This window comes from Oncorhynchus gorbuscha, linkage group LG26 (assembly GCF_021184085.1).
Source record: "Oncorhynchus gorbuscha isolate QuinsamMale2020 ecotype Even-year linkage group LG26, OgorEven_v1.0, whole genome shotgun sequence".
Taxonomy (NCBI): Eukaryota; Metazoa; Chordata; class Actinopteri; order Salmoniformes; family Salmonidae; genus Oncorhynchus; species Oncorhynchus gorbuscha.
The window spans coordinates 24,917,703-24,944,474 of NC_060198.1; the positions used below are offsets into that span (position 1 = coordinate 24,917,703).

A 26,772-nucleotide genomic window follows, 5' to 3' on the forward strand; every position below is an offset into this window, starting at 1 on the left:
TACTTTGCTGTTATTTGGCTGCACTTTTTGACGTGACTGTAAATTAGCCATAACTGGCTAGCTAGCAAAGAAGGGATAAGAATGTTGCCAGCCAGTATGGCAATGGAACATTGAGAACGAACGACTGGGTCACGTCAATAGATACAAATCAAAAAGCCTGAATGACTGGACCACGTCTCTAGCAACCGGACCGATAGAACAAACGACCAGCCGGCTTGGGTAGCAACCCTAGATTTGTGTCAGGACTATATCTTGTGGAAGGATGAAATAGTATAATACATTCATCAAAATAACTTTTTTAAAGAAAATATATAAAACATTATTTGAATATTTTGGTAACCCCTTGTATACTGCGATAATGCCCTCGAAGCAGCACCCATGCCAATATATCCTCCAAACACCGGCTTCTGGGCATTATCACTTAAATAAATGTAGAACATTTCAAGTGCAATAACTGGAAATCAAATACAAAATGTTTTCTTAATTAACAAAATCAACGTTTAATACCCCGAACCAGCATTAGTTATGTATTGTAATGAAACAGCAGGGAGCAGGTCTCGAACCCTTGACCTTCGAGCCCGAGGCCCGGCGCTCTATCGACTGTTCCCCAAAGCATGCTAGTTTTCTGCGCTTATAAACCTAGGGCCGTTATAGTATTGACTAAAAGGATTAGCAAGAGAGAACACACATTATCAAAAATAGACCAATACATGAATGTCACTCATGTCTTTTACGTGTGCGTAAGGAGCACTTATGTGACCATAAATAAGAACAGGGATATACGTGGCCTATATTCGTCATGCTATCTGTCTCGAATTATGACTTCCTTATCCTCTTAACCATATCTTACTACCTGTCACCGTCTGCCTATTTGGCGAGGTGTGCCCTTGGCCTGGAGAGCCAAGGTGCCGTTCATGCTGGTGTAACAGTATAACTTTTAAACCGTCCACTCGCCCATACCCGGGCGCAAACCAGGGACCCTCTGCACACATCAACAACAGTCACCCACGAAGCATCGTTACCCATCGCTCCACAAAAGCCGCGGCCCTTGCAGAGCAAGGGGAACTACTACTTCAAGGTCTCAGAGCAAGTGACGTAACCGATTGAAACGCTATTTAGCACACACCGCTAACTAAGCTAGCCGTTTCACATCTGTTACACTCACCCCCCTTTTGACCTTCCTCCTTTTTCCGCAGCAACCAGTAATCCGGGTCAACAGCATCAATGTAACAAAATACTTTTAAACCGTCCCCTCGCCCATACCCGGGCGCGAACCAGGGACCTTCTGCACACATCAACAACAGTCACCCTCGAAGCATCGTTACCCATCGCTCCACAAAAGCCGCGGCCCTTGCAGAGCAAGGGGAACTACTACTTCAAGGTCTCAGAGCAAGTGATGTAACCGATTGAAACGCTCTTTAGCACACACCGCTAACTAAGCTAGCCGTTTCACATCCGTTACACTAGTTTACCAGTCAGCATGACCCGAAAAGCCTATCTCATCTTTGGGGATAGGAAAGTTTGCTTTTCAATAAAGGTCTGTACTATAGCCAGCAGCTCTCCAAGATCTGTCTCAGAGATGAGAGGAAGCAACCCAGAGCAGGTTGCCAAACTCCATATTTGGGGTTAATCGGGAGATGCAAGTTTTTTTGCTCCAAGTTATATTGCTATAAGTGAAGTAATCTGAATAATCACAGGCAAATAATAGGTTATTATTCCCTTCCTAATGCACATGAGTATCACACAGATTGGTGTATAGGCTTTAACTGGCTACTTGTTCTATTCGTTCAGCATACTGAAATAATGTTGTCATATCTGTTTTGAATCTAGGGCAGAGCATCACCTTAATGGTCGAATGATCTCGTGCCTTTAGGAATCGAGAGTTGTTTGTGTCTGGTTATCAGGTGTTCCACCGGCGGTGCCCGTGTCGGTCCTGGTGAGGAAATTCCTATGTGCCATGCACCCGCATGCATGCTGCAGCAGTGTTTCCGTCACCGGCTCGCCTTGAATGAATGACGTTTGAAAGAAAAACACTGTCAGCACGCCATGGCGACTAATGAGACCATAATGAAAAAGGTTTCTTCACGATTTGATTCCTTTGAGAACCTTGCCGTACAGGCTTTTATGAGACACTCAAAATTATGACTTTGAACAGCCTTAATTTAGACACTGTATTGGGCATTGCGCCTTCAAAATGGCAATATTTTCCCTGAGGAGGTTGAGAATTCAGCCTATCTTTATTTTTTTCAATTGTATTTTTATTTCAATAATTCATGCTATACTTTTCAACATGCTACCAATTTACCCTTTCAATATTCAGGTCCCACACCTAACCACTGTTTCGGTAGCCCATTCAATTGCCCTTGTTATTTGTATGGTATTGTTATGTTGCTGTGTTGCAGGGCTACAAAATGTGGCAGTGACCTTACATCGACCTCCCATGCTAAATATGGCAGTGGTCAAGTTATACAAAACAAAGTTGTTATAGCCTATGCATGGTCAGGTGCATGGACTATTTCTTAATGTTATGTATCAACTGTGTCTGCCGGTCTCTGTCTTACAGCTACCTTCCAGTAGGTTTGAGAAAGAGAGAGACTTGGCATACAGCCTACCCCATGTGAGTGAGGAGGGCCACTATGCCCATATCTTGTTACTAACCACACCTACTTATGAGAGATGCATGTTTGCGCATGAGTAGCCATATACAGTAGCCATATGGAGTACCAGTCAAAAGCTTGGACACACCTACTCATTCAAGGGTTTTTCTTTATTTTTACTATTTTCTACATTGCAGAATAATGGCTTTCTCTCAACCAGCTTCATGAGGTAGTCAACTGGAATGCATTTCAATTAACAGGTGTGCCTGGTTAAAAGTTAATTTTGTGGAATTTATTTTCTTCTTATTGCATTTGAGACAATTAGTTGTGTTTTGACAAGGTAGGGGTGGTACACAGAAGATAGCCATATTTGGTGAAATACCATATTATGGCAAGAACAGCTCAAATAAGCAAAGAGAAACGACAGTCCATCATTACTATAAGACATGAACGTCAGTCAATCCGGAAAATTTCAAAAACTTTGAAAGTTTCTTCAAGTGCAGTCGCAAAAACCATCAAGCGCTATGATGAAACTGAACTCTCATGAGGACCGCCACAGGAAAGGAAGACCCATAGTTACCTCTGCTGCAGGGGATAAGTTCATTAGAGTTACCAGCCTCAGAAATTGCAGCCCAAATAAATGCTTCACAGAATTCAAGTATCAACTGTTCATAGGAGACTGCTTGAATCAGGCCTTCATGTTCGAATTGCTGCAAAGAAACCACTACTAAATGACACCAATAAGAAGAAGAGACTTGCTTGGGCCAAGAAACACGAGCAATAGACATTAGACCGGTGGAATCTGTCCTTTGGTCTGATGAGTCCGTGTCTTTTTGAGACACAGTGTAGGTGAACGGATTATCTCCGCATGTGTGGTTCCCACCATGAAGCATGGAGGAGGAGGTGTGATGTGTGGGGGTGCTTTGCTGGTGACACTGTTGGGATTTATTTAGAATTCAAGGCACACTTAACCAGCATGGGTACCACAGCATTCTGCAGAGATAAGCCATCCCATCTGGTTTGCACTTATTACTTAGTGGGACTATAATTTGTTTTTCAACAGGATAATGACCCAAAACACACCTCCAGGCTGTGTAAGGGCTAAGAAGAAGGAGAGTCACTCTCCAAGAAGGAGAGTGATGGAGTGCTGCATTAGATGACCTGGCCTTCACAATCACCTGACCTCAACCCAATTGAGAAGGTTTGGGATGAGTTGGACAGCAGAGTGAAGAAAAAGCAGCCAAGAAGTGCTCAGCATATGTGGGAACTCCTTCAAGACTGCTGGAAAAGCATTCCTCGTGAAGCTGTTTGAGAGAAAGCCAAGAGTGTGCAAAGCTGTCATCAAGGCAAAGGGTGGCTACTTTGAAGAATCTCAAATATAAAATAGATTTTGATCTGGTTAACACTTTTTTGGTTTCAGATGTGGTTTCAGATTCCAGATGTGTTATTTCATCATTTTGATGTCTTCACTATTATTCTACAATGTAGAAAATAGTAAAAATTGTATTGACAACTGTATTGTCAAATGGTGCAAATGTTATGCCTCTCTTCTCTGGTATATCATTAAGCAATAAGGCATGAATGGTTGTGGTATATGGCCAATATACCACGGCTGTGGGGTGGTCTTATCCACGACGCATCGTGGAGTGGCCAAGGTGCCTTATTGCTATTTTTAACATAACTAGAGTAGTAAAAATACATGTTTTGTCATACCCATGGTAGTGGTATATGATCTAATATACCACAACTGTCAGCCAATCAGCATTCAGGGCTCGAACCACCCAGTTTATAATCAATCATGTCTCATACTCAATGTGTCCTTATTTTTCTCCCAAAATAATAGGGACATGTTGTATAGGCCTGCGGTGTTTGGACATCAAGTTTATTTAAAAATGCACAATAGCCATAGGCAAAATTATAATCAATTTATTCCAATAAAATAACAACATTGTAAGCTATGCCATAATGCACAGTGCAGAGGAAACCTCTCACACGATTCTCAATGATCCATATGACAAGCAGTAGAAAACATTAAAACCTGGCAGAGCTCATTACCATTCTTGAGAATAATTCCAATAATAATACAATAACTTAGAGTATTTAACTGCCACTCCGCTTTATTATAGTATTTGTAAAACAAATATATATAATCCTTAGGTGCATATTTTGACGCAGGGTCCCCGTGCGCCATGTGAGCGCTGTAGCACAGAGGACGGCTCTGTCAGCCCGGGAGCGTGAGAGGAGTGTTCACACTAATAAACACTGCAGCGGCTATGCATGGTCACCGGGCTTGTCCACGTGACAGGGGTGCTGTTACGACCAGGCATGGGGGCCAATCCTCTGCTGTTTTCGTGGAAAAAAAATACTTTAGAGTGTAGCATCACTCAGTCATAGGCTACATCAACGTAAACACTTATCATAGGAGAGGTAGAGAGACATGTGAGGGAAGAAGCGCAATATAGTCTTGTATTTGTATATCTCCATATTATAGGCCAAGGCTATAGCCTATTCGAAGAAAAAAAACTACCTAGCACGAGGCATAACTTTTTATTGTTTAATGTTTCTTTGTATTCATATGTTATTGTTCAAATATTATAGTAGGCTATTGCTTTTTTTGCTGTTGAAGTTGGCCTGTCCATGCATGCTTATGAAAAACAGTTTACTAAAAACAGGTGTTTCAACTGAATGTTACTTTACAAACAATAATGGGTGGGACTGACACCCGTTTCAGTAGGAAAGTATACCATCTAGTGGTAAAAGAGCGACATTGATCCACAGTGACACCAACGTAGCAGCCTGTGGTCTCTAGTGTTGAGAGATGTGAACTCATTTATAAGAAAAATAGAAACATGTAATGTTTATCTTCAACGAATCCTCCATCAACATAACTCCCTTACAAGATTGGGCATTTGGGGGCCCAGAATTGTCCTTTCCCCAAATAGATAAGAGCCCAACATAATATCAAGCAAGCAGATGAAATGCCATAATGCTGTATCCATTCGACAGTACTTTAAAAAAAATTGCTTGTGACTGAGCCAGTTGCCAATTGGTTGCACCTAGTCCGCTTGTGAGTAGAGAAATAACAATTTCATCATGGTTGCATGATTGTACAAAAAAATATTAACTACAACTAATAGCAACAATCGTTAAAATTAGGTAGGAATATGCATTTGTATTGGCCTTTTTATCCTTCAGAAATCCTTTGAAGTGCAACCGCTCGCTAATTGACCAATCAGAGGCATGCATACGGGGAACGCATGCGCAATGTCATTATTTTTAAACGACCTGAGAAGGTGGGCATCAAGGCGATAGGTGAGTTCCAATGAGTACAGAGAACATCAAATAGACAGGTGGCCTTTAGTCATAAGTGTCAAGCACAATATGTTATAACGTTCAAGAGAAAAACGTAACTTTGTAAAGCGTTTAAAGTTAAAATGGCGTCAAATGAGACCGGGTTGGTTGAAGGCAAAGTGGCTGTCATTGTTTTGCTCTTTCCTGCGGACCTAAAATGGAGGACTTGGCTAACCAGCTAACGTAGCTAGCCAACTAAGCGACTGCAGCTCATCTGTTAACGTTTGTTATTCTAGGACTGTTTCCCTTGTAACCAAGCAATTGCCAGTCGCTGCATAATGTGTTCTCCAATCACCCGTTTTCTTTCAAACACCGGCTAGGTCAGTTATACACATCATTAGGCAACGTTAGCCGAATAAACTCAACCATTTAATGATTGTATTAGGGTAACGTTAGTTAACTACCTCGTCTGCGAGGCATACACATGTGTTGTTGAGATGCAAGTCAGCTAATCTCCATGGGTAGTTCGATTTTTGTTATTGTGTCACCTTGTCGGTTCATGTGTCAATATCATACAGATTATTCATGGAGGTATAGAAATGTGTGAGGAGAAAGTGTAGTTGGTAGCTACCAGAGATTGAGAACACTAACGTCACTAGCAAAATGGCTTTCTGTTTGGGCTATATCTGCTGTAAGAGAAGGTGCTGTGTACCAACTTGGTAAAAAGTGTCTGATTCCTGTCTGTTTCAACATTTGATTTGAGTTTGTTTATACCTGATAGACACAAGGTTATGTTGAATTAACTGTGTGTCCATCTGACATCCCTCCCTTGTATTTCAGGCTTGCATGGACATCTAGACAGCCCACTGCTGAGGAGAAACGGCATCCACCGTGTGAGATCAAGCTCTTTGTGCCACCAACGCCCCTGTCAGGAGGACATTGGTGGGCGTTGGTTGGCAAGGGTTCTGTTTGTAGGGTTGCCACAACAATGACATCCACTGTGTTCACAAGTGGAGGATATAAGCTGGACACAGTGGGGAAGATTGATTTGGTCAAAGCTCCAGCGGGAGGAACACCTGATTCCTTCAGCGGCCTGAGGAGGGAGCCAAGTGAATATGTCATCGGAGTCCCAAACGTGCTGGGCAGTATCCACAACAGCAGCGACCAGCAGCTTCAGGGGAAAGCCAAGGTGGTGCCAGGACAGGGACAGGTTACCTGCAGGCCTGGATCTGGACAGAACCTTGGGCTTGGGTCGGGGCAAGAGGAGAACTGGGTGAGCTTTGGAGCCCAAACTCCCCAGGGCAAACCGATGGGGGGCGAAGGCACCACACCAGTCAAGAGCAAGACACTACTAGGACAGACAAACAGAAATATGGGCAAGACAGACCTTGGAGTGCACAACACTATCAAACAGCCCCGGGACGATGTAGTGGGTGGCAGGGAGGTCAGAGGGGCTGCTACGGCAGCAGTCATGGGGGCACAGTCATCAGAACACAGCCCAGACTGCAAAAGAGGGAATATTAGGAAAGGGCCTGGTCACTCCCCTACACAGACCAGCTGCATACGCCAGATCCTCCTCCTCCAACTGGAACTCATTGAACAACAGCAACAGCAGCTCCAGTCCAAGAGTAAGGAGATAGATGACCTTAAAGCTGAGAAGGAAATGGTATGGTACACTCCAAACATAAATGTATAACATTTCAATTGTCAAAACTGGTCAGCATATTTTGTGAAAAATTGAATTTTCCAGAATAACCAGCAGCAGGTATTTCCCCTCCAACCTAGGCCAGCTCCACAATGCCACCAGTGGTATTGTGATGTAATAGCAGTGCAGCACTATTATGACATCATTGTTTCTATCAAGTGTGATGTAATTGAAGTCAACTAAATCAGCTTCAAACACATTCAATATCTTTTTGTTGTACTCTTATGGACTGTACATCTCACAAGTGTTGAAGAGAATAGGCTTCCCTTCAAGACAAACTATTTAAATGCCAAATCATAAGGGGTATAAACCTCACTTTAGCCTCATTGACGTGACGTGTTTTTTCACTACTGCAGCTCATGGCGCGGATCGAGCGCATGGAGCGCCGTCTGCGGCTAGGTAAGAAGGATGGGTGTGACCAGCACCCCACCCACATCCCTAGCCGGCAACAAGACCAGGCAGCAATGCCAGGGACACCAGAGGGGCAGGGGCTGTCTGAGGGCCGCAGCGGCCATACACCCCGAACGCTGAATTTTGGCAGAGGAGGCAAGGGCCACAAACGGTAGGGCTCCACATTCAGGTAGAGGTAGCAATGTTTTATTTATATTTTTTTAGACTCCATGATATTACGTACTTCCTAGATGCATACATGGATATATATATATATATATATATATATGTATGTATGTATGTATGTGTATGTGTGTGTATTGTAGATGCATGTAAAAAGCCCTTATTGTCCCTCATGCAATTCCTCTAAAGTTTATGTTCTTGCCAATAGGCGTTTCCTCTTCCAGGACCCCAGGGCAGCCAAACGACGTGCCCAAGCCAAGGCTTCCCAGTCCCCACACAATGAGGCACTTCTCCCCAAAGAGGAGCCACTGGACGGAGGAGAGTTTTCAGATGGGTCTCCTGGAACCAGCTCGACTGTCACTGAGGAACTGGACTACCTGTCCACCACAGACATGTACCTGTGTCGCTGGCATGTGCCTCCCCTGTCACCAACTTCGCGAGAGCCCTCACCCAAGAAGGAGGAGCCTGTGGCCAGTGAGTGTTACAAATTGTTAGAAAATGGTTGTATTGAAACCAGCGCATAGAACAGCGCATAAGAAGGCTGAGACTTGGGCCTAAGTATGTTGGAATAGGCCGCATTATTGCTTTTTGTTGCTGTATCTTTTGGGAAATGTGTGCTAAACAGGATTTGTAACAGTCCATTGGTGGTGGAATGACCTTCTCCCTCTTGTACACAGTTCCCTCATGGAAGGAAAACCTAATGGGGCCCCTAGGAGAGGAGGAGGCATCTGATATCCCTGAGGTGGCTACTTGTCTTGCGCTGTGTGAAGCCCTAGGCTGGTGGAAGTCCAGATTGGACCCCTGGTCAGGAGGTCTAAAGTCAAACTGTTTTCTCTTACAGAATCTGGATGACAATGTCTTCCTGAAGCGCCACTTGAAGCATGAACTGGATGAGAAGAGAAGGAAGAGGTAAGGGAGGGGTGGAGTTTTCACTCGGCTTTGTTTGCGTGTCTGACCATCTCTTGCTATAAGTCGGTCTGTTTCTCTGGCATACCGTTTCTGCCTTTCTCCTTATTTTTGTGTGTCCCTTATTTTGACCTTCCGTCGCTGTGTTCTTCTCTCCTTCGTTCACCTCCCATAGATGGGACATCCAGCGGATCCGTGAGCAGCGGATGTTCCAGCGACTGCAGCAGCGCATGAACAAGAGGAAGGGTATCCAAGAGAGTGAGCCAGAAGTGTTTTCCTTCTACCCAGAAGCTGAGGATGGTAAGTCCACCTATACACTGAATTGTTAGATACCACTGCACTGTTGGAGCTAGGAATACAAGCATTTCGCTACACCTGCAATAACATCTGGGAAATATGTGTATGTGACCAATTACATTTTATTTTTTAGATATTGCCAAAAATCAACTATCCTATAAGGAATGTTTGTTGAGATGTAGTCAGTAGAAATACTGAGCAGGGTCTTATACTCATTGCTTATGAAAGTGTTCTTTCTCTCTCCTCAGTGGAGTACCTCATGATCACCCCCCACCTTCCAGTGGTGGTGTTTGGACGACCTCTGCCAAAGCTGTCAAGACGGTGAGTTGAGTCATACACACTGGTTCTTGAATTACACCAAGCTAAACGTCACTTGAATACAATCAGAGTGCTTGCCTCTCAACCTAAACCCATGTGTTTCTCTATTCACCATTGAAGGATCTTTGACCTGCCCTGGCTGGATGAGCGGAGCCGCTGTCGAGTCGAGGTGCCCAAAAAGCAGACCCCCCACCGGACCTGCCGTAAATAAATCTGTCCTTTCCACCTGAGTCCAAGAGAGGAGACACCGGCTGGATTGGTGCCAGGCAGGACTCCTCTGTGTAAACGTCTGCCTTGTTATTTGGGAGAGGAACACCCACAGAAGGTTGGGGAATTGCATGCCACAATCCCCTAAAATCAAAGGATGCACTGTGCCACAGTTTGGACATGGTTGCTGGACTGCAGAACATATCCTATAGTAGGGCTGGTTTGGAAGAAGATTGAGGGTGGTGTGGACTATCCAGGAAGAGCAGACATGTTTGTCTCCTCTAGATTCCCACTGGGTTCATTTGAGGACAGTTTTCCTCTTTGTCACTTCACCCCAAAAATCCCCAAGCTAAAGTTGTACAAACTGTTGACGTCATTCACATTGACATGCCAGAATGGCTGACTCCCATCTATGTGATTGCTGTTGCATCCTATAGAAAGGACATCTCCTGTTGGAGATAAAAGGGGGAAAAAAACATTGGACATTAGGAGAGTGAGATGGTTTGAAAGCGCTTCAGCAGCACTTATGGTTTGTGTTTCAAACAAGATGTTGAAATTTAAAAAACAAAAATGCTTTATGAACATAACTTGGTTTCTTTTGAATTGTGTCTGCCTGATTTGATAAGTGCAGGATATAAAATGACATTGAAAGCACTGGAACATAATGGGAATTGGAAGAATTAGGTATGAGTGAAAGTGAATCTTTATCACTATCAATATATTGTCTCTGGTTAATAATTCATATTCAGTCAACCTCTGAGATTTCAGGAGATTTATCATTTTGTTCACAGATGTCATCAATTTTTTAATCATTTCAAAATGCTTCAACCTATTAACGACACCTGCTAATTGAAAAGAACTTGGCAGAAAGATTGAAATGCCTTGATTGAAAAAAAGATTGAGTAGGCTAGGGCGGAATTGCGTAACTAACATTCACCCACAATTCCTGGCATTCTTCCGGTTTCCTTTATCTGATTCCTAAGATGGCGGACCGGCGACGTCGAAGGAGGCGCGCATCCCAGGACAGCGAGGAGGATGATGAATCTGGTTCGGGATCAGAAAGTGGAAAGTCCCTTTCTCCAACGACAAAGCCCCGTGTACGGGACCCTGAACCAGTAGAAGCACCAGCTGTTCGTGTGGTGCCGGAAAACAATGCCGAATCCGAGTGTGTGAGTCGTACTCCCGAGACGCGAAGCCGATCAATTAATAGGACTTGATTAGTTGGATAACTAGCTAACTCGGCTAACGTTAGCGTGCTCGCTACTAATTCATGGCTGGGTCAACAAGTCACCTGGCTATGGGAATGTAACGGTGTCGGGCGGATAGTTGTCCGGTGTTTAGGCCAAGTCATATCCCCATGTTTTGAGTTTGCCACGTCCAGCTAATGTTTCTCACAAATCAACAAACTAGCTCATGTTCGGCCGGGAACCGTCTGCAGCGCTAAAACGTAAACCAACGTTGGAGCTAGCTAACTTTGTTTTGTAATTTTAGCTTAGAATGTTTAACCATTCGGTAACGCGTTACCAGCGTGGTATCTATAGGGAAGTGTTTAATTGAGCTAAATAACGTTACTGTACTATCAGTGTTTGTAGTTAAGCTCTTGCCAACTACTGTACTAGCTAGTAGTAGCTATGCTAATGTTAAATCCAAAGGGAGCTTTGATATTGTTGAGTTATTCCACCACTGACTGTGAAAATGTGACCATAATTAACGTCGTTAACTAGTTACGATATTTACCTCCACCAATCACGCCTCATTTTAAAGTAGTTTTCTTGTCCAGTAATCAGTAAAGAACTTGACTTCACCCTCTTGTTTTGAATGGCTACCACTACGCCAAAGCTTGTTGATATTTATCGAAATCCCTAGTGATGTGAGGAATCCATGTTTGGCACAATGAATGGTGGTTTGATTATATTTTTATTTGACTTGGACAGTGCACATTAATCAACGTTTCAGTGAAAGTGCACTTTTTAGTCAGCCAGCTAATTTTCAACTGCAGTCCCAGGGCAGGTTATTAAAAACAATAATACAGACAATGAACAGTGAGCACTTGCAGAGCAACAGGACAAGCAACACGTAGCACGCAGACTGAGCAATAGCACAAAAAGCAACAAAATACATCAAAGCAGCAGTTTCCACACCTCACAAGTTATAGCATAGAAAGTGGCAATATACAACTAAGGTTTATGTTCACAAGTCTGATTGGCCTTTAGCCATGTTTTCATGTTTTGTTGAGGTGCGATAGGTAGGGCAGTTGTGTGTCTGGTGGCAGTGTGTTCCAGACATGGGAAGCTCTCACAGAGAAAGCAGGTTGATTTCATGAGCTCATGCTTTCTGAGGATGTAACAGTGATGATGGCTATTGGGCGTCCTATCAAGCACTTTGAAAGTTGTTTGTAGATGGACTGAATGGGTTTTAATGTTGTACAGCAAGCTTGGGCCCAACTAATCAACTAGTATGTTAAGATGTGTATCATAGATTTGACTTAAAGTTTTGCTACCTCCTAGTCAAACGTATAAATCAGAAATTAGCTAAGTTGAATTTGTTTTTTTGAGGCACCCTTTTCACCTGCTCTTTACCAGAGGTTGGACTCAAGTATGATGCCACGGTACTTAAAATCGGATACCACCTGCCATAGACTTCTGGCTCAGGATCATCAGTTGCCCTCTTTGAGAAGAACATGCAGACTGTTATATTTAAAAAAAACTTTGAGATGCAAACATGAGCCACTTTGTAACCTGAACCATTACAGTAGTGAGTTCTTGTGCAGGTTGTTTGCTCTTTGCATGCACCTATATCACTATAATTTGCATACATTTAAACTTCAGACCCAGCACAGACAGAAGACAGGCTGAACAGTACTGATCCTTGAGGCACGCCCACCTCATAGCTGATAGTGGTCGACAGCTCATTGCTCACTCTGACACTGGGTTCTGCCTTTTCAAAGTATGAGCTCATCCATCTCAAGGCGTCAGGGGAGAAGTTAAAACTTGGGACAGTTGTGATGAGAACCTCATGGTTAACAGTGTCAATCTTTCCTTAGGTCTAGAAATACAGCTCCAACAGTGCCCCCTTTGTCCATCTTGGACTTCACATTTTCCAGAAGAAAGCAGTTGGCCCTTTCTGTGGTGTGTTTTGCTCTGAAGTCAAACTGAACGGAGTGTAATGTGAAGGGGCTGTTGAGGTTGGCAATCAGTTGCTCTGCTACACACTTGTCAGCAACCTTCGACACCACAGGTACTTTACTAATGGGCCTGTTACTCACATCAGCAGGGTCACCTGATTTAAAGATGGATGTTATTATGGCCAACTTCCAGACCCTTGGAAACACCCCATGACCAATAGATGTGTTGGTGACCTATGTAATGGGGCCAATGAGTGACTCAAACTTTTTTTTAAATCAACATAATTGGTGAAGCAAAGGGAAATTCTAAGTTGATCTGGGAGAATCTAAAAAAGTTAACTGGGAAAGACTACAATGACACTGCAAAAAGACTAGACATCTATGTGAATGACAGTCTAAAACAGGATACATTAGCAACAGCCTTCAATTTCTCCTTTTTTAGTGTCAAGGTACTGACTCAAAACCTCTCTGCTGGTTTCTTGGGCTCAGCACTAGTGAAGGACACTCAACCTGTCTTCATCATAAGGGAGGTTTCTGAGTCAGAGGTGAACAAGGTGATTAGCTCACTAAAGCCAAATATGTTTGGGATGGGCTCTAGCTTCCACAAAAACTACAAGGAACCTTGGCCTGTGATTTCTTTCGTCGCCTTATTTCTCAACATGGTAAACCTATGTCTGTCATGCTCTCGTCGTTTCATCAGTTTCCCAATTTTTCCATTTAGCCAAGGAAGAGTGCTCTTTTTGGCCAGGTTTGGATTAGATTTTGTTAAGGAAACCATTTATTGTAGTCAGTCTGGGTTGTGGATAGAAAAACATGTGCGCTTCCACATCTGTGTAGAGTTGGTATCATGTTTGCCTGTCAGTGGTGTGTAGGCTACATACGGTTGCTATTTGTTGACTGTTCAGTCGCATTGTTTGACTAGTGTTATCCTTTCTTAACAGGAAAGTGAAGATGGTGTAGGAGAAGGTGAGTCAGTGTTTGTTGATGCAATCCAATGGCCTATCTATCTAGAATGATGCATGCATCTGAGGCATTTCCCACAGTTGATGTTTATTTTTGCAGCTGTCCTTTCTGACTATGAAAGCGCAGATCCTGAGGAGAATGGCTCCCATTCAGAGGTAAGTTGCCACTACTGAACAGTTATGCTTTAGGGTAAATTTTGAATGTAATTAAAAAATAAATAGAAAATTTGCATGGGCAAAATAGTATGACTAACCAGGTTGTTTGAATTTCAGTAATGCAGGCTTCATGAGCCTACCACAAGGTTCCTCATTCTCCCAACAGAATATCCCAACAAATAGATTGGAAAGATCATGATGTTTCTAACTTTCAAAGTATTTGTGAAAATTGTTTTGTGTATCACCATGAAACGAGAGTCCCTCCAGGATTTTTCTATTCTTTTTTGTTTGTTAAATCAACCATTCTTAGTATATTATTTAAGGGCTTGCAAATTTGACCAATCCTGCACTATTACCTCATAAAACAGTCAAATTATCGCATACAACTGACCGATCACCACACTTAGAAAGGGCTCACAATTTTAATTCCACTGCACATTTATTGCATAATATTGTTCAATTAAGCACACATCACAAGTTTTTCCCTTGTCAGTGCATTTTTGTAACAAATTTGACAATCATTGCATATTGCCATGCAAAATGTCAGAATTGCCGCAGCGAAATCCTGGACGGACTGAAGAGATGAGCAGGTTTCAACCATTGATACCGGTATTTCGGGAACACAGACCTTCTGCATTGTAGCAGCCCCTATTTGCAGGATACAGAAAAATAAAAACATTTACAATTCATGTACTCCTGCGTTGCAATGCCTATGATGGTACTGGAATCCTCTTAATGAGGTCTTAACTGTGGTTCTGATGTAAAGCTTAATTTGTCCACTATGCATGGACGGTTTTGACTGCAATAAGTAGGACTCCAAGGATATTTGCGTTGAGCTCTCTGACAGTATCTTGATAATGATACACATGGAGCAAACTAACAAGTCTTGTGTTTTCTCTCTCAGGGAGGTGAGGAGGAGGAGGAGGAAGAGGTCCCTCCGCCGGCTGCTGGGCCCAAACCCACTCCTGCTTCCGACACCCCTGCTGCAGAGGGGGAGCTGCAGGAAGGAGGGGGAAAGGATGAGGGTGAAAAAAGTATGAGGAAAGAAGTGAAGTGTGAAGACAAAGGCAACCTGGCAGGGGAGCGTCAAAGTGGGGATGGACAAGTAAGATGGTTAATTGAAAAGAAAATGGGAGTTGAGGAATCACATACAAATATAGGCCTCTTGGTCAATCATTTTGAGTAATTCTACTCTTGTGTGACTAGGAAAGCACAGAAGACTCTGAGAATAAAGGCGCTAAACCAGGCCAGAAGCTGGATGATGACCAGGATCGTAATAACCCAGCCTATATCCCCCGTAAGGGAATGTTCTTTGAGCACGACGTCAGAGGAAATGCACAGGAGGAGGAACGGTAAGGGAGAGCGTTTACCATTTTTATCCATTAAATGCTTTTCGTTCAACTGGAACTAGCCAAACGTGACCAACAACCACACAGAAAAGGAGGAATAACTCCTACTAATCAGGGATGCGAACTAGTCACCTTTCGATGAATTTCGCCGTTTTGAATCCAGAATAGGTGACCTATGTGATTCGTGTAGATCCGATGAGAAAAGTTTGGGGATAGAGGCGGAGGCTTTGGATCACTACTGGCTGTAAGCGAACGAGTGATGGGCGTTTGGAGCTATACTGGCTGTATCCCAGGCTCAGCCTATCGTTCACAAAACAGAATGCAAGCACGCGACTGAAACGAGACAAGCAATGGGCGAGTTACAGCATCAGTGAATGCTCTGGAAAGACGGCGGAAGAGTGGAAAGGCAGCTTACGCGTCTCCTGAACGATAACGAGGAGGTAGGTAAGAAGCCTGACCACGGTGGTGATGAAGCTTATGTACTGAGCTGTAACCTGAAAACAGCCGGCAATTGGAAAGTTTGAGGTGAGAAAGGATTGGAACAAGTATAGTTAGCATTAAGTAGCTTGCTAGCTGGGGGGTATGTGATTTCATTTGTTACAAAGTGAATGTTATTTTTGCACACTGAGCCTGTTGCACCTGATTGATGTCATCTATAGTGGCCACTATAATAGAGCAAACACGGAATGCTTGTTTGTGTCAGGCATTCTACTTAGAATATTTAAAAAATCCCCATGTGTAATATTTAGGTGTGTGTGTGTGTGTGTGTGTGTGTGTGTGTGTGTGGTCACAAGTGTTCTATTATGAAGGCTGTCATGGCAGTGTATTGTTTTTTTTTTCTCAAGACTTGAGTGTAATTTGCTGTAAAGTCTTGGCAACCAGTAACATTGGCTTGCTTTCTTTACATTTTTTTTAGCTGTGAGTTAGGTTCACATAAACCACTTATTTTACACTGACTGATAATGTAGATCATATTCTTTGTTTAATTAGTTAAAACCTGCATTTCCCCCTAGCAGGGATTTTTTTTGCGCGTTTCAGTGCAACAACAAAAAAGTCACCTTTTTGGGTCCTCACCAGTTTGTATCCCTGTGTAATAGATGGGTGTTGTTTCATTGGTAAACCTGTTTATTGATATATTTGTGGCTTCTTTCCTGTCCTCCAGGCCTAAGGGTCGTAACAGGAAGCTGTGGAAGGATGAGGGTCGCTGGGAACACGATAGGTTCAGGGAGGAGGAGCAGGCGCCCAAGTCACGTGAGGAGCTGGTTGCGATCTATGGCTATGACATCCGCAACGGAGGTGTCTCCAATGAGCGGTCCTATAGACAGCGCAAGCCCAGGTACTACTAACCCTTCAACTCTATTGACACAGTGTTCAAATCCCCATGTCCCTGACAGCCTGTAACACTAACCACCAGTACCGTCTATCGTGCCAATTTATATTAACAGGCACAATGTCATCTTGCGAAAAACCGCAATTGTTAACTACAGGGGTGGCAATAATGTTTGCATGAGGGTCACGTTGAGGTAAAAATGGATAGTGAAGAGCTTTTTGCAGGACAGAAAAGGGAAAATTCTTTGAAAATATATAGCTCCCCATTTATAATTTCTACATACTATCTCTTTTTAGATGTTAAAATAAAATAAAAATCTGCCCCACGTACCATAGTTTGCCCATTGCTGGTCTACTTGCAGCTTGTCCTCACACTAGCCGCCTCCTCCCCCTGCAGACACAGCACCTCTCCAGTCCGGGACAAGCGCTGGCAGGACGGAGACTGGGAGAGGCCTGTCCATACCTCCTGGCAGCAAGGAGGGAACCCCAACAGCCGTAGCGCCCCCCCAGCCGTGGCCCTGCAGCATTCTGGTCCTCCCCCCTCATCAGCCCCAAACACCCAGCGCAGCAACAACCCCCCAGGCCCTCCTCCCACCCCCCACCCCGGGGCTTCCAGGGCAACCGTCCTCCCCAGGCCCACCACAGGAATGACCGAAACCAGGAGTCCCAACGGCCAGGCCCCAAGGCCCACCCCGCTGAGCCCCTCCAGACCCGGAGTTTACCGCCCATGGACGGGGAACAAGGCCCCAGGGGCCGGGGGAACAGAGGGGCCCATACAGAGCGCAGCCCTTCGGTCGTGGTGGAAGAGGTCCGCAGCGAGGAGGATGACGAGCGCAACACAACTACAGTGACAACCTCACAGTCCGTGTACTACAATCGTCACTACAGTGGCAAGGGAGATCGCGAAAGGGACTCTGCGCCACCACCAAGACGACAGGAGCAGCAGCGAGGGGGATCTGCTCCTCCGGCAGACAACCAGGTTACCCGCAATGCCTCCCCGGCTCCAGAGCGCCCCGTGGAGAAGAAGTCGTATTCCCTAGCCAGGAGAACTCGCACCCGGGCCACTGAGCTGGGAAAGCAGGCCTCTCTTGAGGAGCCTGCCTCCACCGTCTCTTCCTCAGCCCTGAAGAGTGAGCCGTGGCATGGCCCCGGTCAGAGTCAGGGGGACGCTGGAGACAGCAGCCAAGGGACAGTACTCACAGGGTTGGACCAGGACCTGACCAGACTCAGCCTGGCCGGACCGAACTGGCCCCAGAATCCATCTTCGTATCTACGCACTGAGTTGAGGGGTGAGCCTTCTCTTTTGTTCTCTCCTTTCTCGCTCGCTCTACCTTTTTTATTTTTTTTATTTGGAGTATTATGTAGTGACACACACCCTCTCAGAGCTCCAGCTGTACTGTCACCAGCAGCTCAGTCACCACTGCACCAGCAGCCCAGGTGAAGCTAAGCAGCAGCTCCCTGGTGCAGCACTGAGTTGGTTGGTCGGTCAGTCGCTGACCGTTCAGTGTGGCTGGTTGACATAATGAGGCCATTGCAGTCAGTGTGGAGCAATGTGGGCAGACAGTAGTGTGGGAATGGAAGTCTCTCTCTCCTAAGCCTTTTGCGTAGTCTGGAGCCTGGGAGGTTTTTATCATGCAATACATCGGAAATAACATGTACTTTTGGCACCCAAGATTTAAAGTGCCTCAAGTACACATTTTGTCAGGACAGAAACCCTAGTTAGAACTACACATTGGTAGCTGTTTTGACATGAAGCTTATACGATGTAACGTGTTTCTCACTGTAACTAACTAAACAGCAGCAGTTGATCAGTTAGTTGGATTTGTTTTCCTTGCGTGTTGTCGAACCTTTTCTCGTCTCGTTGCAGGCATCCCTAACTCTATACACATGGGTGGAGCACCTCCACAATACAGTAACATAGAAGAGCTGGTGAGTAGGCCTGCTTGTGTTATGTACCAAGATGAGTTTGTCATTTTTATGTTATCTTCAAGGGGAAATCTGGCATTTTTTTTACCTGACATTTTGAGTGGTTCGGTTACCTCTCATCCTCTTTCTCTCCATCTCAGGGAGCTGGTAACCGGGCAAAGCGGTACTCGTCCCAGCGCCAGAGGCCAAGCCCGGAGCCCGCTCCTCCTATGCACATAGGGGTCATGGAGGGCCACTACTACGAGCCCAGTGAGTCAGTGCCACACACTACCACCAGAAGGCAGGGCACAACTGAAAACGCACACTAGCCGGTGTCTTTGTCCATAGGCTCAGAGCCAGGCTCTGGTAGAATCCGTACTAAACTACAACATGTTTTAGCTGCATTAAAAAGCTGTTTTAAAATGTTTAAACTGTTTTGAGAGGTTAGTTAGAATGGTAGGGTATCTGTGGAGCTGTCATAAACACGTAGCTTATTTTGTTGTAGTTTAACACATGATTACCTGATTGCCACATCAGATACTTTTGTATATATAGTGTATGTGGACACCTCTTCAAATGAGTGGATATGGCTTTTACAGCCACTCCCGTTGCTGACCGGTATTACATTGAGCACACAACCATGCAATCGCCATAGACAAACGTCAGTAGACTGGCCTTACTGAAGAGCTCAGGGACTTTCAACGTAGCACCATCATACGATGCCACCTTTCCAACAATTCAGTTCGTCAAATTTCTGCCCTGCTAGAGCTGCTCCGGTTAACTCTAAGTGCTGTTATTGTGATGTGGAAATGTCTAGGAGCAACAACGGCTTAGGCGTGAAGTGGTAGGCCACACAAGAATGGGACCGCCGAGTGCTGAAGCGGGTAAAAATCATCAGTCCTCGGTTGCGTCACTCACTACCGTGTTCCAAACTGCCTCTGGAAGCAACGTCAGCATAAGGACTGTTCGTCGGGAGCTTCATGAAAGATCTAACATCACCATGTGCAATGCCAAGCGTCGCCTGGAGTGGCGTAAAGCTCGCCGCCATTGCACCAGTGGAAACTCATTGTCTGGAGAAATGTCCGACAGGCGAATCTCGGTTTGGCAGATGCCAGAAGAAAGTTACCTGCCCCAATGCATGAATATGGTCTGGGGCTGTTTATCATGGTTCGGGCTTGGCCCCTTAGTTCCAGTGAAGGGATAACTTAATGCTACAGCATAACTTACATTCTAGAGTATTCTGTGCTTCCAACTTTGTGGCAACAGTTTGGGGAAGGACCTTTCCTATTTCAGCATGAAAATGCCCCTGTGCACAAAGTGAGATCTGTACAGAAATGTTTTTTGTTTTGAGATCGGTGTGGAAGACCTTGACTTGCCTGCACAGAACCTTGACCTCAATCCCTTCGAACACCTTTGGGATGAATTAGAAAGCCGACTGCGAGCCAGGCCTAATCGCCCAACATCTGTGCCTGACCTCACTAATGCTCTTGTGGCTGAATGGAAGCAAGTCCCCGCAGCAATGTTCCAACATCCAGTGGTAAGCCTTCCCTGGAGAGTAGAGGCTGTCATAGCAGCAAAGGGGGACCATCTCCATATTAAGGCCTATGATTTAGGAATGTTTGAAAAGCAGGTGTTCACATACTTTTGGTTTGGTCGTGGCGTTGTAGAATAATATACTGTAGAGTGTAAACGCGAGTGTAAATGCTATATTGTCTCCTCCTGCAGTGTCTTACCAAGGACCAATCTATTCCCACGGTGACAGCCCCGCCCCCCTCCCACCCCAGGGCATTCTGGTCCAGCCTGAGATGCACCTCCCACACCCAGGACACCCAGGTTAGTGTCTGTCAACTTGCTGCCAGGGAAATACATGGTGTGGGTAGCAGTTACCCCTCAACTAAAATGACAGATATGAACTTGGCCTGGAGTCTTCGCTGGCAAAAAACAAAAACAATGACAAGCTTTCTTGAACATCACTTACCTCTGCATAATCACCATGCAAGTGAAGACATGTTCAATCAAATCGGTAATAGTATTCCTTAAATTCTCTTAACTCTCAAATAAATTGTTATTCTTACTGGATTAATGAAGAAAAATAACTACTTTGTATAGTGCTTTTCAACAAGTGTTTCACGTCATAAAAAGTTGACTCAAGTGCCTCCAGACTAGGTATGTGAAAAATGTACAATTTGTCTTTAACCATTTTTTTTAGCGATAAGAGAAAAAAAACAAAATGACATGACGTGAATTCACAATGCAGATATGGTTATTCATATGACCACTAGGGGGCAATGGCGCTCAATCCACCCCAGTCATGGCTGCCAGACGGCGCTCACCATACTGCTGTACCCCACCCACTCACCAATGATGGTAGGCTCTCTCCTGTGTGCCTCTTCTCCATGCTCTGTGGTCAGCACATGGGACTTAATGTCCCGCTTCTCATCAATGTGATGGCTCGTGGCAATGATGTATGACCGCGTGTTCAGATTGCAGAGCAATCATTGTACAATTTCACTTTCCGGGGCTTCAGTTTTTCTTGTAGTCTGGTTCTAGATATACCATCAGGGCATTGAAGCCGACATCCTCTACCATTGACAATGGCTGCATATTAACTGCAATAGTTTCTGTAATCAGCGCTGTTATTTTCTCCATCCCTTATCGTACTTCTTTTCTTGTGAAGATCCTGTCTTTTGTTGGGGTCCTGTGCTGCTGCCAGCAATGTTTCAAGTCTCGCGGTGCCTCCCTTTCAGATAGTTGAGCATTGTACCTGTACTGCCATTGTAGCTCAATTCCACTTTGCAAAGTTTGCATTTCACTACCTAATTAACCTCTAATTATTGCCGTACGGGACTTTGCTGCTGTCGCTTCCCTGTGTCACTCTTGACATTTTCCCAACTGTTAGCAATGATGATGTGCGGCGGCACGCTTTATATTTGTGGCAAATTTCGAAAGATTCATATCTCCTAACGTTACAGCATTGTTGCGTTAGGTATGTTGATTTTTTTTTCCCATTTATGATGACTGGTGACCTTTTTTTAATGGTAGTTGTGATAACTAACTGCACTGTGATTTTAATTGTGTCTGGGGGGGGGCTGTTTTTTGGTGAAGGATTTTTTTCAAAATGTTTACAATTTCATTTAAATGGCCACTTCTACTCCTGACAAGAAATGCCGGTATGGTATTGGCTACTGTATGGGTCTGTCTGGTCACACCCATGAACCCCTCCTGTCTCCCCTCAGGTCTACACCCCCACCAGTCGAGCGGCCCCATGCCCAACCCGGCTCTCTACGCTGCTCCCCCTGTCTCCATGTCCCCTGGACAGCCCCCTCCACAGCAGCTGTTGGCCCCGCCATTCTACCCTCCGCCAGGTGTCATGACCTTTGGGAACACCAACTACCCCTACCCGGCAGGCGCCACCCTGCCCCCCATGTACAACCCCCCGGTGAGACCTCTGCCCTCAACACCATTAGCTACCATATCTGCATGTCAAATGTTGCTATATATTCTATCCAGTGCAACATTATTGTTGCAATATTCTGTCAGCTCTGCAATTCTTGGCAAATTTATAAGGGGTGTTCGACTCTACCGTTAACATTTAGGAATGTGTAGCACATGCTACAAACATACTGGTGTTTACACTCCTGCATAAACCGTTTAACCTCCCCTCAGGCCCAGTCGCAGGTGTACGGCCAGTCGCAGGTGTACGGTGGGGTGACGTACTACGACCCGATGCAGCAGCAAGCCCAGCCCAAACCCTCTCCTCCCCGGCGTTCCTCCCAGCCTGTCACCGTCAAACCTCCCCCACCAGAGGTAGGGTACGGCCCGGAGTGAGCCCCAAACCCCAGCGACCCAACAACTGGCAAGTCTTCAGTCTCACCCACTCACCCAATCAAACACCAAGACTTAGACCTGCCTCAGTCCTAACTGGATGAGCCGGTGTGAGAGTAGGACAAAATGGAAGGTTGTTATTTTGAAATGTTGGTAATGTTGAAACTCTGTTTTGTTGGGTGGGTGAAGAGTACGGAATAGGTCTGTGTAGCTGTAGGTAACACTATCCCGTAGCCATAAATGTGTCTGTGTTCCTCTCATTAATTTTTTTTAGCCCCCGTTCAAACGTAGGCTACATGTCTAAATCAAATGGTGTTTTTGCCTTGGACACGTGTGAATGCCAGTGGCTCTGAGTCGGAGGAAAGCAGCTGAATGTGTGTTTAGATCTCTGCTCTCCAGTTCGTTGTGACAGACGAGCTCCTCTTATCCCCTAGAGCTCCTCCTAAAACTGCCTTCAAACTGATGTCTCTTTTTGAAATTTGAGTGGACACACACACACTCTACAGAGACATGATTCAAAATCCCAGCAGAGATGTGCTTTGGTGCAGAGGTAACCTGCAAACAAACGAATGCCCAACACCTAGCTGTGTAAAAATCTCAAGACTTTTCCAATGAGCTCAATTGTAATTGCTGAACCATGCGTTCATGTCTCTCTCGCCTCCCGCTTCCTGCCTAATCCAAAGCTTGTGCGACAGAACAGTTGCGCTGATTTGTCCCGCTTTTGCTATTTTTCCCGTCTCTCCAGGACCGGAGTGGGAAGGCCAGTCAGGAGGTCAGATCCTAGCACGACGTTCCGAATGACTACGCCAGTCGGAAGAGGGCGAGGGACAGGGAGACTGGGTCTGCAATAGAGGACCAGCACCACCTGTGGAGCGGATGATGAATAGAGTTTTTATCTGCCTTGTGTTCAGGTGCACCATTGGTCGGTCGCCCGCAATGCTGAAGGGTTTTTGCTGTTTTAGTTCACCTACCAGTGTTTTGCCTCTGAGTGGAGTGCTGTCTTAAAAACCCATTAAAATGTAACCATATAAAACCGTTAAAGAAAGCCCTTGGTAACAACTCCTCTATAAACATTACTTGACACCGATGACGACATTCGTAGAATTTTGTTCCTTCTAACAATCTGTCATTCAACTGTAGGTATATTCATGCAAAAAATGCAAGCTCGAACAAATGTTTAGGACTGGGTTAAATGTGTCATGTGAGTATTATGGAGAGTTATAACTGGGATAGGTAGTCATTTTATGTGGGCTAGCTAGAGCTGTGTTTGTCCCACCCACCAGACAGATTCTACTCCAGTGTTTCCGGAACCCTCCATAGCTAAAAAAAAAGTTTTTACATTTACACTCCCCTACGTATTTATTTGGATAGTGAAGCAAAACTTTAAATGTCTCTACTCAAGCGTTTTGGATTTGAGATCAATGTTTCATACGAGGCGGCAGTACAGAATGTCTCTGTTTAATTTTTAAGGTTCTTTTAATAAATATTTGTTCCTTTTTTATTTTTTATTTTTAGAAATGAAAGCACTATGTATCTAGTCCAATCAAATGAAATATTTGAATCTCATCTAAATGCTGGAGTGGAGACAAATGATACAATTTTGCTTCACTGTCCAAATAAATACGTGGAGGTGTCTCATTTCATCTCACAACGGCATCGTAGGTCTTAGTTTTTATTTTATGATTAAGTCTCGTTAACGCACTTTCTTTTTTAGATGAAGAATAAATCCTATATACAAATGGTGCTAACCTATAGCTAGTACCCTAGAATTTCAACAACTTGTTATTTTCCATTTCTCTTGATACCTTCCACATTGTACTGTTTTGTTTTTTTGTTTGTTGTTTAAACGTATTACTGTATTACCAGAGAACCATTTAACTTTGCCTGAAACTGATGTACTTGACAGTGCTACTGCTTGGTGATAGCTTTCTCTAATGTAAGTGTGTATATAGATAAATGTATATTAAAGCCTGTGGCTTAAATTCGTATAAATACTACCACCTTGTTATCAAATGAATACTGTCACAATGAACAAAAGTCTGCAGGGATGTCCAGTCTTTTCTGTATACATGGTTATGGATGGATAAAAAATAAATTTTAAAACGTCTGGCTTTTGACATTTTAAATGGTGGTTTGGAGGTTTGCTTTTTCCTTGTTTCCTCAGAATCCTTTTTGTAAAAGTAGAGTGACTGGTGTGGCCACTCTACCACTAAACTGGATCTGATTGGTCGGTTTTCCACTAATTGGTCTTTTGACCAATCACATCAGATATTTTTCAGATCTGATTGGTCAAAAGACTTTGAATAGAAGTCTAAAAGCAACCGAACAAACCTACAATACATGCATGTTACACATACATAGATAGGATTGTGAAAATAATTCCGTTGGTGCTGGTGGCTGCAAGCTGTTATAGTAAGTCTGCCTGGAAAAGGGCAGGTTATTGATGTATCTTTAAATTGGCTTTATCTTTTCTTAAACTACTGAATCAGTATAAACTGAATTGAGTTGTATTAAGTTATTTGTTTATAGATGGCTGGTAATGTTATTTTAAATATTGTATTTTCTCTGCCTTAAGAATAAATTGGTTTGAAATGTTTAATTTTAAATAAAGGTTACATTTTAAATGACTAGACCTGCCAACACTGAGGGCTTGTTTCATAGATGTTTGAATATAAAATGTTTTTGTGCAGCTAATTTTGTTTAGACAGCGGAATATTAAACAAAGTATAGGATAATGATTGTCGTGTGGTTGATTTGAAGTTAATTCAATGGCTACCACTGGATGGCGACATTGTGCCAAGCCTTCAGACTGACTGCATGGTACTGCGTTTCTCATGTAGGCCTATTAAACATTTAAATCATTCACAAATCACAAGTCATTTACCAGACACTCTTATCCAGAGAAACTTACAGTATCCAGTGTGTACATTTTCATATTGGTCCCCCGTGGGAGTCAAACCCACAACATTGGTGTTGCAAACACCATGCTCCACCAACGGCCATACCGGACTACCTATCTACGAACTGATGGCCACAATTCTACAAGTCAGAATACTCAATGATACAATTTGCCCTTTCCAGTTGACCCTTAAGTTAACATGACTTGAGTCCAGCCATCACATGAAAATTAAATTAGTTGCATTTCACTTTTCTATTATAATGGGGCCATTGATGGATGGTAAAATGGCCCATTTATAATGGCTGGGGCCTGTACTGAGACTGAAAGGCCTCTTGCTGTGGAGCTTCAGAGATGAGTGACAGCTTGATGGCAAGAGACATTAACGGGTCAATTTGGATTCTTCCGAGTCGAAAATATGGTTTGTGTTTCAAAAACGAGGTGAACACAATTGATTCAAATCTGAATAAGAGGACAAGGCATTGCTGTATTTGTATACTTAACTATAGCCCTTGTTTGGTTAGCTACGTTGTACAGGATAGGCTACAAAGGAAATGCACTTGCCTGCCATCTCTCTGCCAGGGTCCCTCTGTCTGTCTCTATGCCAATCTGGTGCTGACATTACAACTAAGGTGGAATCTCACTTTCTGCCATGTAGCAAATTACAATGTTTCTGTCATGACATCTTCTGGAGAATGTAGGTATACAGAGTACACTTTGAAAATAGCCACAGCGGCATTATCTACTTACAAATGTGGTATCTCGCTTCATACAAGCATGGATGAGAATAGTGTATCCACTTAAATGTATTTGTAGCGCTTTCCACAGTCATTTGTCACAGACTACCATTTATTACAAAAGCCAGGTGTAAAACTCTCACAGAGCATACTGAAGGTGACATTTGGAATTGAGATGAAACACTTGTGGAAGAAACATTGAGAGGAACCAGACCATATGAAAGATTTCAAGTAAAGCTGAGCGTTAGGGAGCCTACTGGTCTGGTGTAAGAGGAGTGCGGGTGGGAGGAGCTGAGGGAAGCCTTGGGGTACTCAAGCTTCTACATCAATAATTGTGTATGAATGAGGTCAAAACTCTGACTATTGCACAGCCAGGGGGCTAAAAGCTGAACTAATTCAAACTCCCTAGACCGCTGTGGAGGTTTACTTTGATCTTGGCCCATGGTATAATATGTATGTTTTAGCTGAGAGTTTCAGAGTTAAGCCACTGTTACAATTCAACTATTCTTTCTTTGAAGGTTAGGATTGTGGAGACATTATGACCAAAAAAACATTTTTATTGGTAGCCTACCATAACTATTAGGTCCATTTGGGC

General features: G+C 44.0%; 2 protein-coding genes across 3 annotated transcripts; both read left to right on the forward strand.

The window, feature by feature from the left end:
• The first annotated feature begins 5,824 nt into the window (after nt 1-5,824).
• On the forward strand, nt 5,825-10,598 carry LOC124015195 (male-specific lethal 1-like 1). Of its 2 annotated transcripts, none has more exons than XM_046330222.1 (9): nt 5,825-5,909; nt 6,729-7,554; nt 7,950-8,155; nt 8,375-8,640; nt 8,844-8,908; nt 9,008-9,075; nt 9,248-9,372; nt 9,618-9,690; nt 9,808-10,598. In XM_046330222.1, the coding sequence occupies exons 2-9, from the start codon at nt 6,877-6,879 to the stop codon at nt 9,896-9,898; spliced, it is 1,572 nt and encodes a 523-aa protein (XP_046186178.1). In that variant the 5' UTR covers nt 5,825-5,909; nt 6,729-6,876; the 3' UTR covers nt 9,899-10,598. The 2 variants fall into 2 exon arrangements, with proteins under 2 accessions (XP_046186178.1, XP_046186179.1); XM_046330223.1 differs by lacking the exon at nt 5,825-5,909 and adding an exon at nt 5,951-6,268.
• A 236-nt stretch (nt 10,599-10,834) lies between these two features.
• LOC124015194 (protein CASC3-like) lies at nt 10,835-25,282 on the forward strand. Its single transcript, XM_046330221.1, is given in 14 exon segments — nt 10,835-11,063; nt 13,960-13,984; nt 14,081-14,136; nt 15,041-15,241; nt 15,343-15,488; nt 16,648-16,821; nt 17,212-17,348; nt 17,351-18,103; nt 18,682-18,743; nt 18,881-18,989; nt 20,445-20,552; nt 21,956-22,158; nt 22,386-22,526; nt 23,290-25,282. Coding segments are annotated over 14 exon segments (2,340 nt in total). The 5' UTR covers nt 10,835-10,877; the 3' UTR covers nt 23,329-25,282.
• Nucleotides 25,283-26,772: the final 1,490 nt, after the last annotated feature.

Bases quoted from the DNA above. Each gene is read 5' to 3' on its own strand.
- LOC124015195 (XM_046330222.1), top strand. From the start codon at position 6,877: ATGACATCCACTGTGTTCACAAGTGGAGGATATAAGCTGGACACAGTG. The intron at 8,156-8,374 runs GTAGGGCTCCAC...TCTTGCCAATAG, and splicing joins GGAGGCAAGGGCCACAAACG to GCGTTTCCTCTTCCAGGACC. The intron at 9,691-9,807 runs GTGAGTTGAGTC...TCACCATTGAAG, and splicing joins CTGCCAAAGCTGTCAAGACG to GATCTTTGACCTGCCCTGGC.